The sequence below is a fragment of the Dendropsophus ebraccatus genome, chromosome 7, assembly GCF_027789765.1.
Source record: "Dendropsophus ebraccatus isolate aDenEbr1 chromosome 7, aDenEbr1.pat, whole genome shotgun sequence".
In the NCBI taxonomy this organism is placed as follows: domain Eukaryota; kingdom Metazoa; phylum Chordata; class Amphibia; order Anura; family Hylidae; genus Dendropsophus; species Dendropsophus ebraccatus.
In genome coordinates, this window is record NC_091460.1 from 54,976,925 (window position 1) to 54,991,887 (window position 14,963).

At 47.8% G+C, this 14,963-nt stretch overlaps 1 protein-coding gene across 2 annotated transcripts in view; it reads left to right on the forward strand.

The window, feature by feature from the left end:
• Positions 1–13,014, forward strand: part of FAM114A1 (family with sequence similarity 114 member A1) — a 27,143-nt gene extending 14,129 nt beyond the window's left edge. For both annotated transcript variants that reach the window (XM_069977521.1, XM_069977522.1), the window contains exons 11-14: positions 4,665–4,804; positions 6,835–6,907; positions 9,156–9,209; positions 11,130–13,014. In XM_069977521.1, the coding sequence (XP_069833622.1) occupies positions 4,665–4,804; positions 6,835–6,907; positions 9,156–9,209; positions 11,130–11,225 (363 nt within the window). In that variant the 3' untranslated portion in view covers positions 11,226–13,014. The remainder of the gene's footprint in view (positions 1–4,664; positions 4,805–6,834; positions 6,908–9,155; positions 9,210–11,129) is intronic.
• The last annotated feature ends 1,949 nt before the right edge of the window (positions 13,015–14,963 follow it).

The following is a 14,963-nucleotide window of genomic DNA, read 5'->3' on the forward strand; positions in this document are numbered from 1 at the left end:
TAGTGCCTGCAGCTCTTGTAGTTGGGTCCTAGTTTAAAAGTTTGGGTTAGTGTACTGTAGTGACCGCAGGGCTGTGTCAGTACACTACCGCAAACAATACACTGACCCATTGAGACCCCAATGGTACACAGGCTCTGCACACTATAGAAGTGATTACAGTGCAGTTACTAATGACTCACAGGTGACGTCTTCTCGAATTGCTGTCGCTAACTTTTTGCTTTCTTCTCCATCTGGCGCAGCATCATGAAGACTTCTCTGACCATAACTCGTCTGCAGGCGGGCAGCTGGGGGTGACTGGGGCAGGAGGGCAGCTGGGGGTGACTGGGGAAGGAAGGCAGCTGGGGGTGACTGGGGAAGGGAGGCAGCTGGGGGGAGACTGAGGAAGGGAGGCAGCTGGGGTGACTGGGGAAGGGAGGCAGCTGGGGGTGACTGGGGAAGGGAGGCAGCTGGGGGGGGGGACTGAGGAAGGGAGGCAGCTGGGGGGGGGACTGAGGAAGGGAGGCAGCTGGGGGGGGGACTGAGGAAGGGAGGCAGCTGGGGGGGGGACTGAGGAAGGGAGGCAGCTGGGGGGGGGACTGAGGAAGGGAGGCAGCTGGGGGGGGACTGAGGAAGGGAGGCAGCTGGGGGGGGGACTGAGGAAGGGAGGCAGCTGGGGGGGGGACTGAGGAAGGGAGGCAGCTGGGGGGGGGACTGAGGAAGGGAGGCAGCTGGGGGTGACTGGGGAAGGGAGGCAGCTGGGGGTGACTGGGGAAGGGAGGCAGCTGGGGGAGCCAGGGAGAGCAGCTGGGGGAAAGGGAGAGCAGCTGGGGGGCAGGGGAGAAGCTGGGGTTCATGGGGAGAGGTTTGGGTTCAGGGGGAGCGGTAGGGAGGCAGTGGAGAAGCTGGGATTCAGGGGGAGAGGCTGGGGGCAGGGGGAGAGGCTGGGGGTCAGAGGGAGAAGCTAGGGGGAGGGGGGGAGGGGCTGGGAGGCAGGGGAGCAGCTGAGAATGCAGGGGGGAGAGGCTGGGGGCAGGGGGGAGAGGCTGGGGGGGCAGGGGGAGAGGCTGGGGGCAGGGGGAGAGGCTGAGGGTTAGGGGAAGAGGCTAGGGGGTCAGGGGAGAGGCTGGGGGGTCAGGGGAGAGGCTGGGGGGTCAGGGGAGAGGCTGGGGGGTCAGGGGAGAGGCTGAGAATGCAGGGGGAGAGGCTGGGGTCAGGGGAGACGCTGGGGGGCAGGGGAGAGGCTGAGGGTTAGGTGGAGAGGTTGGGGGGGCAGGGGAGACGCTGGGGTCAGGGAAGATGCTGGGGGGCCGGGGAGAGGCTGGGGGGGTCAGGGGGAGAGTCTGGGGTCAGGGGAGATGCTGGGGGGCAGGGGAGAGGCTGAGGGTTAGGTGGAGAGGTTGGGGGGCAGGGGAGAGGCTGAGGGTTAGGGGGAGAGGCTGGGGGCAGGGGAGAGGCTGGGGGTTAGGGGGAGAGGCTGAGGGTTAGGGGGAGAGGCTGGGGGCAGGGGAGAGGCTGGGGGGCAAGGTAGAGGCTGGGGGGCAGGGGAGAGGCTGGGGGGTCAGGGGAGAGGCTGAGAATGCAGGGGGGAGAGGCTGAGGTCAGGGGAGACGCTGGGGGGCAGGGGAGAGGCTGAGGGCTAGGGGGAGAGGCTGGGGGGGCAGGGGAGAGGCTGGGGGGCAGGGGAGAGGCTGAGAATGCAGGGAGGAGAGGCTGGGGGGCAGGGGGAGAGGCTGAGGGTTAGGTGGAGAGGCTGAGGGATCAGGGGAGACGCTGGGGGGCAGGGGAGAGTCTGGGGGGGGCAGGGGGAGAGGCTGGGGGGGCAGGGGGAGAGTCTGGGGGCAGGGGGAGAGTCTGGGGGGCAGGGGGAGAGGCTGGGGGGCAGGGGGAGAGGCTGGGGGACAGGGGGAGAGTCTGGGGTCAGGGGAGATGCTGGGGGGCAGGGGAGAGGCTGAGGGTTAGGTGGAGAGGCTGTGGGGTAGGGGAGAGGCTGAGGGTTAGGGGGAGAGGCTGAGGGTTAGGGGAGAGGCTGGGGGGGCAGGGGAGAGGCTGGGGGGGCAGGGGAGAGGCTGAGGGTTAGGGGGAGAGGCTGAGGGTTAGGGGGAGAGGCTGAGGGTTAGGGGGAGAGGCTGGGGGGCAGGGGGAGAGGCTGGGGGGGCAGGGGGAGAGGCTGGGGGGGCAGGGGAGAGGCTGGGGGTTAGGGGGAGAGGCTGGGGGTTAGGGGGAGAGGCTGGGGGGGCAGGGGAGAGGCTGAGGGTCAGGGGAGAGGCTGAGGGTCAGGGGAGACGCTGGGGGGCAGGGGAGAGGCTGAGGGTTAGGGGGAGAGGCTGGGGACCGGGGGAGAGGCTGGGGGGCAGGGAGAGAGGCTGGGGGGCAGGGGGAGAGGCTGAGGGTTAGGTGGAGAGGCTGAGGGGTCAGGGGAGAGGCTGGGGGGTCAGGGGAGACGCTGGGGGGGGCAGGGGGAGAGGCTGGGGGGGCAGGGGGAGAGGCTGGGGGGGGGCAGGGGGAGAGGCTGGGGGGGGCAGGGGGAGAGGCTGGGGGGCAGGGGAGAGGCTGAGGGTTAGGGGGAGAGGCAGGGGAGAGGCTGGGGGGCAGGGGAGAGGCTGGAGGGGGCAGGGGAGAGGCTGGAGGGGGCAGGGGAGAGGCTGGGGGGGGGGCAGGGGAGAGGCTGAGGTCAGGGGAGACGCTGGGGGGGGCAGGGGAGAGGCTGGGGGGGGGGGCAGGGGAGAGGCTGAGGGTTAGGGGGAGAGGCAGGGGAGAGGCTGGAGGGGCAGGGGAGAGGCTGGAGGGGGCAGGGGAGAGGCTGGAGGGGGCAGGGGAGAGGCTGGGGGGGGCAGGGGAGAGGCTGGAGGGGGCAGGGGAGAGGCTGGGGGGGGGGGCAGGGGAGAGGCTGAGGTCAGGGGAGACGCTGGGGGGCAGGGGGAGAGGCTGCCCCCCAGCAGGGGAGCAGCTGAGGATGCAGGGGGGCCGGGGGCGGGCAGAGGGGAGAGGCTGGGGGTGACGGGGCGGGCGGCCGGGAGAAGGATGGGCAGGCAGGCTGGTTCCCTCCCCCCATGCAGCGCCGAGGTCCGGGGTCCGGGGCAGGTGTTGAGCTTCCGGCACACACAGTGTGACAGAGGCCGGAAGCTCACAGCTGCAGCCCCGCGTTCCCGGATCTTCTCTCCTGCTCGGCGATGACGTCACATCACGTGAGCGCCGCCGAGCAGGAGACAAGATCCGGGACCGCGGGGCTGCAGCTGTGAGCTTCCGGCCTCTGTCATTGTGTGTGCCGGAAGCTCAACACCTGCCCCGGACCCCGGCGCTGCATGGGGGGAGGGAACCAGCCTGCCTGCCCGCCCATCCTTCTCCCGGCCTCTCCGTCACCCCCTCCCCCCCCCCCCCCACCCTCCCGGCGCGGACTAGGCACCCGTGGGCCGGTGCTCCCCCCCATCAAAAACAGGTGGCAAGGGGGGCCGTGCGGGCCCCCCTAGCGTAGCGGACGGAGGGCAGCGGCCGGCGGGCCCCCCCCCCCATGTCTCTTAGGGTCCGGGCCCCGTACGGCAGTACCAGTTGTACTGCCTTATCGGCGGCCCTGAGTATGATCATAGAAGTCTGACCCTTCAGACCCAATCTCAAGTCCCCTGTCTGAATGAAGCATATGGACTGCCACTCCATACAAAGAGCCTATTGGGCAGAGCAAAAGAGCCTATTGGGCATTTTAATGTTGTTATAGGTGGCATTATGATTGCTTATAAGGGATTAATACAGTTTATTATTAATAATCTAACTACTGGACAGTGAATAGATACCATTTAATCTCACTAGATGTTATATTGATATATTGGCATACAATGATAAAATTGCATCAGTCTGCATCAAATCTTATAGTTCTTCTCTCCCATAAAAGTCTGAGCTGGAAATTAAAGCAACTCTGTACTCACAATCTCCTCCTTCCCCAAACCTTTTGTACCTTCGGATAGCTGCTTTTAATCCAAGATTTGTCCTGGGGTCCATTCGGCAGGTGATACAGTTATTGTTCTAAAAACAACTTTTAAACTTTCAGCCCTGTGTCAAATTTACATAGCCCTCCTCCTCATTAGGAACACCCTGAGCAGGATTTCTCCCAATCATCACCTGTCTGAACACTGCACAGGTGCCTTAATGATCCAGCATATGTGCAGTGTTCAGACAAGTGATGAATAGGAGAAATCCTCCACAGGGGCATTCCTAATATTAAGAGGGCAGGGAGGAAGGACTTAGAGGCAGTGCAGTCCTAGGGCACACACACTCTAGGCCATGCCAATTTGACACAGGGCTGCAAGTTTAAAAGTTGTTTTTTAGGACAATAACTGCATCATCTGCCAAACGGACCCCATGACAGGTTTTGGATTAAAAGCAGCTATCCAACGGTACAAGCGTTTTGAGGGGGCAGATTGTGGGTACAGAGTCGCTTTAAAATCTGATAGCAAGTTGTGTATCAGCTGTTCGGGCCAAAATGTTATATTTTATAGAACCCAATAGGCAGAGCATGCTGTATTTTCTGGGATCTTTTATCACTATAGAACCCAATGATTATCTAAATTTGGCTCCATAGAGCTGTGGGGTCCAGCTATAGATGATACTAAAATGCTAATTATGATCAAAGAGTTAATTTTCATTTCATTTGTCCATTACTATAGAAATACTGACTTGTTACCATTTGCTTTCAGGATATATACATGAAGTCAGTGGAGAGTCTGGCAGAAATTACAGCACGATGCATTGAGCAACTACATAAGGTGGCAGAGCTTATACTTCATGGACAAGATGTAGAAAAGCCAGTGAAAGACCAGGCTACTGTTTTAGCCAAGTGAGTAGACAAATACAAGTAATGGTAATGCTATAGTATTACCAATATATTGCACATGTTGTAACATCATTAATGTTACATTAAAGCGACTCTGTACCCACAATCTGACCCCCCCCAAACCACTTGTACCTTCAGATAGCTGCTTTTAATCCAAGATCTGTCCTGGGGTCCGTTCAGCAGGGGATGCAGTTATTGTCATAAAAATAACTTTTAATCCAGCAGCGCTGTGTCTAACGGTTGTGGCTTACATTTGTATATGCATTAGGCTGGCACATCCTCTCTGTCCTTCCTTCCCACCCACCTCATCATTAGGAATGCTCCAGGAACATTTACTGCTGTTTGAGCTTTGCACAGGTGTATTAACGATCCAGCCCATGTTCATTATACACACAGGTGGGGAATAGGAAGCAATCTGCCTGGAGCATTCCTAATAATGAGGAGGGTGGGGAGGAAGGACAGAGAGGATGTGCCAGCCTAATGCATATACAAATGTAAGCCCCGGCCGTTAGACACAGCGCTGCTGGATTAAAAGTTGTTTTTATGACAATAACTGCATCCTCTGCTGAACGGACCCCAGGACAGATCTTGGATTAAAAGCAGCTATCCGAAGGTACAAGTGGTTTGGGGTATCAGATTGTGGGTATGAAGTCGCTTTAAGTGTCCATAACATAGCTACATAGAATTAAGGGATACTTGTGCATTTATCTTACCACTTCTAATTCCAACTCAACTTCATATTTTAGTATATTTTTGTTTATCAATGTTTACTTTTTTATATCCTGTAGCTTTTTTCATGTGTTGCTCTGAATTTAGCTGTAGCTCTTAAGTAAACTTATCTATTCACTTAGCTATAGTGTGTCCACCATAGAATCCACCATAAAACACTACACATTTATAGAGAGGTTACAGAGTTTAAATGTTTATGTGTTTGAAAGGGACAAAAGTTGAGAACACTTACAGAATATTGGCTTCTCAGGTGATTCCTTTGTAATTCTACAGTAGATTGTAAAGTAAGTGAGCGAATTGCAGTGGTTTGTGGTTTAGTGAGATGTACTAAAGTTGTCACTAAAGTAGACCTCAGACTTGTATCTTGAGATCATTATCAAAGCCTACTTATGTTGCTGGGATCTGCTGTTAACCTTACTTGTATGACCACCAGCAACCTCAGGACAAATAGAAACCAGAATACTTTCCAAATGCTGATGAAAAAGGAAAGTTGCTTTACAAATGTGCTGAAAACAATTTAGATATGCATGGTGCTAGTAGTCGTCCTCGTGACATATATATATATATATATATATATATATATATATATATATATATATAACATTTCTCAGTTGCTCAGTTTCTCTTCTACAGCCTGTATGCTGACAGATATTTTATTGGGTCACTGAAATTCGTCAACCTCCAGCCCTTATCTTCTTTGCCCTGAACTTTCTTCTAATCTGAGGTGTGACCAGATCTGATTTGATCTGATTTATAAATCATTGCTAACAGCCCCTCTGGAGAGGAGGAGCAAAAGAGATCGGAGATGGAGCCCGTCAGGAAGCACTATATGTGACAATGTAAAGGCTGCAGAGGAGAAACTGAGCAACATTTTAAACAGAGACCTACGGAGAAAATGCTTTTTGGACAGTAAGATAAAATGGCAATCTGTGGGTATTCTGACCATAAAGCTGTCATCTTGGCTATTTTTTTTACTTTACTTATTTTAATTTATTTATGTAAGTAACTGCTCTAAAATATTAGTTGTAGTTGATGGTTACTTGAAAGTTTCAGCTGTTATGGAGCACCAGGACTTTAGTCACCATGTTACATAATGATGTCTCTAGCACTAGACTAATGTCATGCTCATTGAAAAGGTAGCTGAACAGGGTACACAACCTGAATAATTGTACATTACATTTGCCCGTAAAAATTTGCATAAATTTTCCTTCTTGAGTCATGTTTTTCTTTTTTTAACTATTTTGTTATATTGATATTGCTTTAGAACTGTATTACTGTATAATTGTATTCTTTAAATACCCTAGGCTAACCGGTGCTATGTGTAAGGAAGTATTCTCCTTGTCAAAATGCTTTTCTGATACTCTGACCTCTGCTGGAGTAAGTATATTATGTAGTAATTATACCACAGCTTCAAACGTGCCCTCAAAACTAATCTTTTCAAGCAGGCTTATCTGGTTCCCTAATTTAATTGCCCCCCCCCCCCACACACACACACACGAAAACGCCAAGCCCTCAAAGCAAACCTATATCCACCAACCCACCCCACCAAACTGCTAGTACCATCTGTTTGATGAGAGTAAATCCTCACAGTGTCTTTTAAAATGCGACTGGTGCCTTGGTTAGAGCAAAAAATGATCTTTTAGTCTGCAGCGCTGTTTCAAACTGGTATGTCTGTGTCCCAGGTCTGAGACGCCTCTGCTTCCTTCCTCCCCACCCTCCTCATCATTAGGAACACCCTGTGGCAGGATTTTTCCAATGATCACTTGTCTAAACTGCACCCGTGCTGTAGCAACACAGGTGCAGTTTAGACAAGTGATGAGTGACAACCCTGCCAGGGTGGTCCTAATGATGAGGAGGGTGGGGAGGAAGGAAGAAGAGGCGTCTCGGACCTGGGACACAGATACTATAGGCCACACCAGTATGACACAGCATTGCAAATTAAAAGATCATTTTTGCTCTAACCAAGGCACCAGGAGCATATTAAAAGGAACGACCGGTGAGGATTTACTCTTCTCAAACAGATGGTACTAGCAGTTTGGTGGGGTGGGTTGGTGGATACAGAGTCGCTTTAGGCACTTAGACTTGTACCTCTGATCAGACTTTCACATGTGATAACTTTTTTTTTTTTTAAACCTTGTTTTTATTGAAAAATTTTTAACAGCATCAAAAGGGAAGGGGTACAGAAAGGAAGGGGGAAGGTCAAAAGTAATATAGGAGTACGATCCAATGAGCATATTGTCAACAAATAACAAAACAAAAATATGATAGCACATTACTTTTTTTTTCTCATAAAGATAAAGCATATTATAAAGGATCATTTAACATGACAACTTAGGGGGCATGGGGGGGGGGGCTCTGGGCACCCGGAGGAAAGGAGGAGGGGCAGCATCTCGGGGAAGGAGATGAGATCAGCAGTGAGACTTGATGTCAATGAAAATCAAACGGGTCTCTACCACTAATATTCTGTTCTAAATACCATGTCGTATTGCGGAAGCATTGCTTCAGTCTGTCTCTTACATGCAGTGGGATGAGAGGGAGGAACTTAGACCATGTGAGGTAGAAATGTTGGACCTTCTTTTCTTTGAGTAAAGAGGCCTGTACCCAGTCCATACGGAAGAGATGAACTAGTTTCTCAAGAAGGAGCCTTCTTGTCGGTGGGAGGGTTCTATCCAGCAATGGAGAATAGACTTCCTTGCTGCAGCAGAGACATAAAATAGCAATTGTTTGTCGGTGGCTAATTGTATTGGGGGTTCTTCTGTGGGAATGCCGAATATACACCAAAGGGGGGTGGGGGAGCAGGGTAGTCCAAGACGGGTGGTGACAAATGTGACAACCACCTTCCAAAAAGCCTGTATAGACAGGCATGCCCATAAACAATGAAAGAGGTCAGCATGTGGGGCCTTGCACTTCAGGCAGGAGTGGTCTGTTGTGTTTCCAATAAGGAATCCCCTATGAGGAGAAACATAGGCTCTATGGGTAATTTTATAAGCCATTTCCCAATAGAAGGCAGAAGGTAAGTATTTTTCTGCAGTGTGTAAGGCTTGTAAGATATCGTTCACCGTGAGGTCATCTATCACTGTGGTCCAGTATGATATTCCTGTGGTGGTGGTGGAGTAATCATACTTGCGGGTCAGCCACATATAATAGGTTGTTATTTGCTTAGGGTTTAATTGCTTGGAAGGTGTCAAAGCCAGGAAAGGGTCATCTCAGTCATCACCAGACATGTGTCGAACCACCTTAACAATGTAACTATAACTTTGGAGATAATAGAAGGGATGGGGACCCACAATCTCGTTGCGCAGGCGGAGCTCATTGAAGGAGAGTGGTCGTTTCTGGGCCTTGTCTACCAGATGTGCCAGATGAGATATCCCGTTTGCATGCCATCTATGGAATATAGGCAGGGAGGTGCCATTTTGGAAGGTAGGGTTATGCGTTGGTGTCAATAATAGGGAGTAATGAGGGTTTAAGGAGAGTATACGCCTACTTTTAGTCCAGGCTTTCCAAGTGGTTTGCAGAAGGGGGCTCCGTTTGACATCTAGGGGTAGCTTCACATGTGATAACTTTTATTATGTGTACAGTATACTTAATACAAACTGGAAACTAAATAACTGTATTTGTTCAACAGAGCAAGCTGAAAGCAGAAGTATTAAACCCTATGGTCAACAGTATACAACTAGAGGTAACATGCTCTAACATTACTCCATAATTGCAGTTCTGTAGAAAAATGAAAGTTTAGTTTAAAGGGGCACTTTCATTTAAAAAAAAAACTTTTGACATGTAGATGTGTCCAAAGTTTTAAAAAGTTAGGGCTGATTGCAGTCTGGGTGTTCGGATCCCTACCGTTTACTACAATGAATGCAGAAAACTGTGCACTACCCTCTCCCAGCTCTGTGCCATGTGACAGACCTATGTAAGTCTATGGGACCAGCACACTAATTTTTTTCCTTATTTTCCATATTTTGCTTTTATTTTACTAAGATGTTTTTCCAACTTAAAACATATATTAGCTATCCCGAAGCAAGATTCCTACTGTTACATTATGAAGGGGGGTGGGGGGATGCGCTCATTGGGACTTTTCACCAGTATGGAGGAACCCAGTGGTGCTGGTGAGGGGAAAGGGGGGACTGAGGTACTGTAGTAATGCAGTACCCAGGTACCTAACATTTACAATCTATTCTGTGAATCTCTGGTAAATATTATTAGCAAGAAAGCCTCTTTAACTTGTAAGCTGCTGCAGTGAGCTATAAATATATATTGGATATACTGTATGTTACTTACTTTGTGTCCTTAGTAGAGATGAGTGAACCTCGAGCATGCTCGAGTCCATCCGAACCCGATCGTTCGGCATTTGATTAGCGGGGGCTGCTGAACTTGGATAAAGCTCTAAGGTTGTCTGGAAAACATGGATACAGCCAATGACTATATCCATGTTTTCCACATAGCCTTAGGGCTTTATCCAACTTCAGCAGCCACCGATAATCAAATGCCGAACGATCAGGTTCGGATGGACTCGAGCATGCTCCAGGTCCGCTCATCTCTAGTGCTTAGTCTATTAATATACAGGTGTCTTCATTAGGACTTTGTGTCATGTTAGCTTACTCTGATAGTCCATCTGAAAAACCTCCTAAGGCCCCATTCACACCACAGTGTCAGTTTTTCCTGTCAGGAAATCCTGATCAAGAGCCAAAAGGCTTCAGGAAACCTTCAGGATTTCCTGACAGTAATCAGTTTTTATGTTCAGGAAACCAGCAGTAGTGTCAGGAAAGTATCAGGGTTTACTGAGCTTCCATAGACTTCTATGGGGGCACCCGTCTTATCATTTCCTGACCTATTGTCCTGAACGGACACCCTGAAGGGAAAAATCCTGAAGGGTGTCAGTGTTCAAAGCAACCCTATGGGTCAGGAAATCCTGACAGGAATTACTGATTAGAAAAACGGGCGGATTTTCCTGAAGTGTGAAGGGGGCCTAATTCACACAGGCATGTACAAGTTTTTCCAATATTCATGCCTATTCTATTCCCAAACCTCATCCTATTGTTTTTTTAGTGTGAACTGCAACGTTTATTGGCTTTCAAAACAATGGGACGCTGTTTGCACACACTTTTCACTGCATCAAAATGCACACAGGAAAACATCATGTGAACCCCATCTTAAAGGAGTTGTCCAGCGAAAATGTTTTTCTTTCAGATCAACTAGTTCCTGAAAGTTATATAGATTTGTAATTTACTTCCATTTAGAAATCTTAAGTTTTCCCATACTTAGCCGCAGGAAGTGGTGTTTTCTTTTCAGTCTGACACAATAAGTAAGGGAAGACTTGAGATTTCTTAATAGAAGTAAATTAAAAATCTATATAACTTTCTAAAACCAGTTGATTTCAAAGAAAAAGTATTTCGCTAGACAACCCCTTTTGGTTGCTGTTATTAGGGACCCTGTCGATTTGTAATCTATGCTCCGGGCTAATCTTGTTTAATAAATTGTAGATTTGTTGGGAGTTTTTGCACCATTTCCCCACTATATGTTTGTATGCATGGGCCCACAGTATCTATGCACATGATGTATCCATGAATAGAAATGTTTTTTTTTTTTCTTTACTTTACAGGGGAATAACAGCACAACCTACATCCAGGATGCTTTCCGCCTTCTTCTTCCTATACTCCAGTTCTCCCACATTCAGGCTACCTCTTCTAAAGCATAGCAGCCTTACTATTTGTATCTGAGCTCATATAGTGCACAGCTAGATTGTGTTATTTGGATGAAGCCCTGTTAAAGGGGTTATCCAGCGCTACAAAAACATGGCCACTTTTCCCCCTACTGTTGTCTCCAGTTCAGGTGTGCTTTGCAATTAAGCTCCATTTACTTCAATGGAACTGAGTTTCAAAACCCCACCCAATCTGGAGACAACAGTAGGGGGAAAGTGGCCATGTTTTTGTAGCGCTGGATAACCCCTTTAAAGCTGAGTTAGTGAGTATTTTGCATCCAATAAATGACTATCTGAAGTGCCAGCCAAAACATTAGGCCCTGCCCACTCGACTCGACCTTATGAACTTTAATAGCTCTTTCAGTTACTCAGTAGAGCTAAAAGAGGTCACATGGCCCGCTTAGGTCTTGTCCTGCAGAAGGATTAAGGGGTGTTCTCCTAAGAAGCCAAGTAGAAAGGATTCACTTTTCTTTTACGTCTTCCTTTAGATGATAATTTAGTGGATGCAAATAAACTGGCTAGTTAAAAGGGGTTTCCCAAGATTAGTAGCGATCCAATATCCACAAGATAGGAGATAACTAGCTGATCGCTGTGACCCCACTGATCAAGAGAACAGAGATTAATTGTCCCCTAGGTGAATGATGAAGCAGCCTGCATGTCTGACTTCTGAACATGGCGAAGCACTATTCACATGGTTATATTTCCACCGATCAGCTAGTCATCCCCTGTTCTGTTTTGGGATCTTTCTATCTTAGGAAAAGGCCTCCTTTCATGGAATATTGAATAAATGGGCAGGGCTATGGAGTCAAGGAAAATTTTCAGTTTTTTACACCAGGCCTCAGACTACTTATGCATAATAATTAGTAATAACAAATTTACTGCAATAAAATGGTAACTATAAAGGTTTAACAAAGCATACACTTAATAAATTAATTATGCAATGTTATTTTCTTTTATTTTGAAAAATTTTATTGTATCTGACTCCACCCAAAACTGACTACGACTACAATTTTGACTCCATAGCCCTCCCAATGTAGACCCTGTCCTGCTGATAGGTTCCCTTTAACCAGCCAGTTTTAAATGAACAAACTTCAGTCTATGCTGTGTGTCTGCTAGGAACAGGCACAGTGTCTGCTACTTTTGCACAATGTATAAAACAACCCCAGTGTTTTAGAATAGGTTCTCCATTGATAATTCTCAATAATTATTTAAGGCTAATAATATAAAATTACGTTATTAATAGAATTTAGGAAATAGGAACTGGTGTCATGGGAAAGGTCAGAGAAATACAGAAGTTTATTTATACCAGAACTTCTTCTAATTTGTTATGATAGCAAATGTGTTTTTTTCTGGGTTTTCCCTGGTAACGAAATATGACCACTTATACAAGTGATATATGATCACCTTGGGTCATCAGACACTGTTGGTTGTAAAACAGAGGCAAAAATCTGTCTGCATTATGCTTTTATGAATTGATACCTATATCAGGTTCAACATGGATTGTCATCCAGCTTTCTCAGATTTCTGAATGACTAGCTTTGTTATGTGAGCAGCGGGTACCACAGTATAACTAGACAGATTGCACTCTCATGTTCAAGTTGTTGCCACCAAAAATTGCTGTAGATTTTTCTTAGAATTTTATTTTTTTTTTTCAAATATATATCGCTATTGAAATAAATCTGGTAACATGGAGTCAAGTGTAAAAATTCATAGTGTGATTAAAGAGGACCTGTCACCCTCCGTGCCGGGGTGACAGGCTCCCGACCCCCCGTTACAGCCCCCTATACTCCCCTGATCCTGCCGGGTCCCACTTCCTGATCCGGTCGGGTCACGGAGATATCAGCGCCCGAAGCCCCGCACGCGCGCTCACAGGGGAGTCCGATGCCCATAGAGAATGACGGAGCATCGGACTCCCCATTCATTCCCTATGAGCGTCGGACTCTCCTGTGAGCACGCGCCGGGCTTCGGGCGCTGATATCTCCGTCACCCGACCGCATCAGGAAGCGGGACCCGGCGGGATCAGGTAAGTATAGGGGGCTGTAACGGGGGGTCGGGAGCCTGTCACCCCGGCACGGGGGGGTGACAGGTCTCCTTTAACATCTAGGTTAAAGGGGTTTTCTAGGATATTACATTAAAGGAGTTCTCTAGGATTAGAAAAAGCACAGCTACTTTCTTGCAAAAATAGCACCACCCCCGTCCTCAGGTTGTGTGTGGTATTACAACTCCATTCACATCAATGGAACTGAACTGCAAAATCACACTGAAACTGAGGACAAGAGTGGTGTTGTTTCTGGAAGAAAGTGGCCATGTTTTTCTAAGCCTGGACAACCCGTTTAATATTCCATTTTACTCACTTAATGGACCAAGCTGCAATACCTGGCAAAGCCACTCTTGTATGGTTATTGCTGTGCCAGGTACTGCAGGGAAGGGCCATAGTGCTCTACTAACACTGCTCCTTTTTTTTCTGCTGATTGGTGGGACTACCATAACCATAAGTTAATGGCATATCTTTCTATGTAGATGGACCCCCTCCAGTCCAAACTGATGTCCTTATGATTTGTTAGAATTTTGTTAGTTTAGGTACACTTTATTACAGATCCATTCCAATGCCGCATTTTACTCGTAACACAGAAATACTTGAATATTTTCTATAAATTTATGAGATTACAGACCTAAACTGCTTTTAAATACAATGACATGATTATATAAATACCTTTTATATAAGAGATTATTGTTTAGGTGTTCTAACACTCCCATCATACCCATGATAGATCATACACACTCATTGGATCTGGCTTTAGATGGCCCCTGATTTATTCCTATTATTGGATCTTAGTCACTAGTCCTACTGTATAAGGAACAAAACGTATATAAAGATATTTATTTTTGCCATCCTAGAATATTTGTATGTCTGCTCTGACTATATAGTTATCCTGATAATCTGTGTACTTGTTTGGAGAAGAATGTGTCTTATGTCATATCCTCCCTCTTTTCTTAATAGCCTGATTTTATAAAGTAATCTCTCATCACAATATGATAACACTTTATGATCAGTTGGAGGGTCTAGTTTCTTGGATTTCCATTAGTTGAGAGAATGAAGGGGGGTCCAATGTTGGTATAGCACTGCCCCCTCTCTCCTTTAAAGAAACTCTAATCTAGAATGAAATGATGAAATGTAAACCATATATAGTTTTGCCCCCACTGTTTGCCTCTCTGTAGGATTTTCTGCATGCGTCTTGTAGAAATCCTGCAAAGAACACATGGGTTAATCTCCTGCTAATAAGCTCTGCAGACTGATGGGGTGGGGCTTAGACAAGAGGGTGGGGCTGCACATTCTTTATCCCACCCTGAAGACAGGGCACATGGGGGAGGCTCCTGATTCAGCCATCTGTCTTATAGCCAAATGCAGGACAAAGATATTGGTAATAGAAAATCTATTTGTCTCACCATATGTACAAATAAAATGTTTAAAAAAAATACTTTTTTGTGTTGTTTTTTTTCCAAATAGTATTGTTTATTGAGTAGTACATGTGTTTTTTGAGTATATTCATTACAGGGCTAGTCCAAAAATCAAAAGCAATTTGTGATAAAAAAAAAAAAAAAAAACACAGCAAGAATACTCTCCGGCTCAGATCCCCTGCCTCTGCCATTACTATTGTCCCCGGTCCTCACTGCTCTCTGCTGCTTCCTCTGATATAATCCTGCAGGAACTCTCCATTCATTCAGCCAGTCACT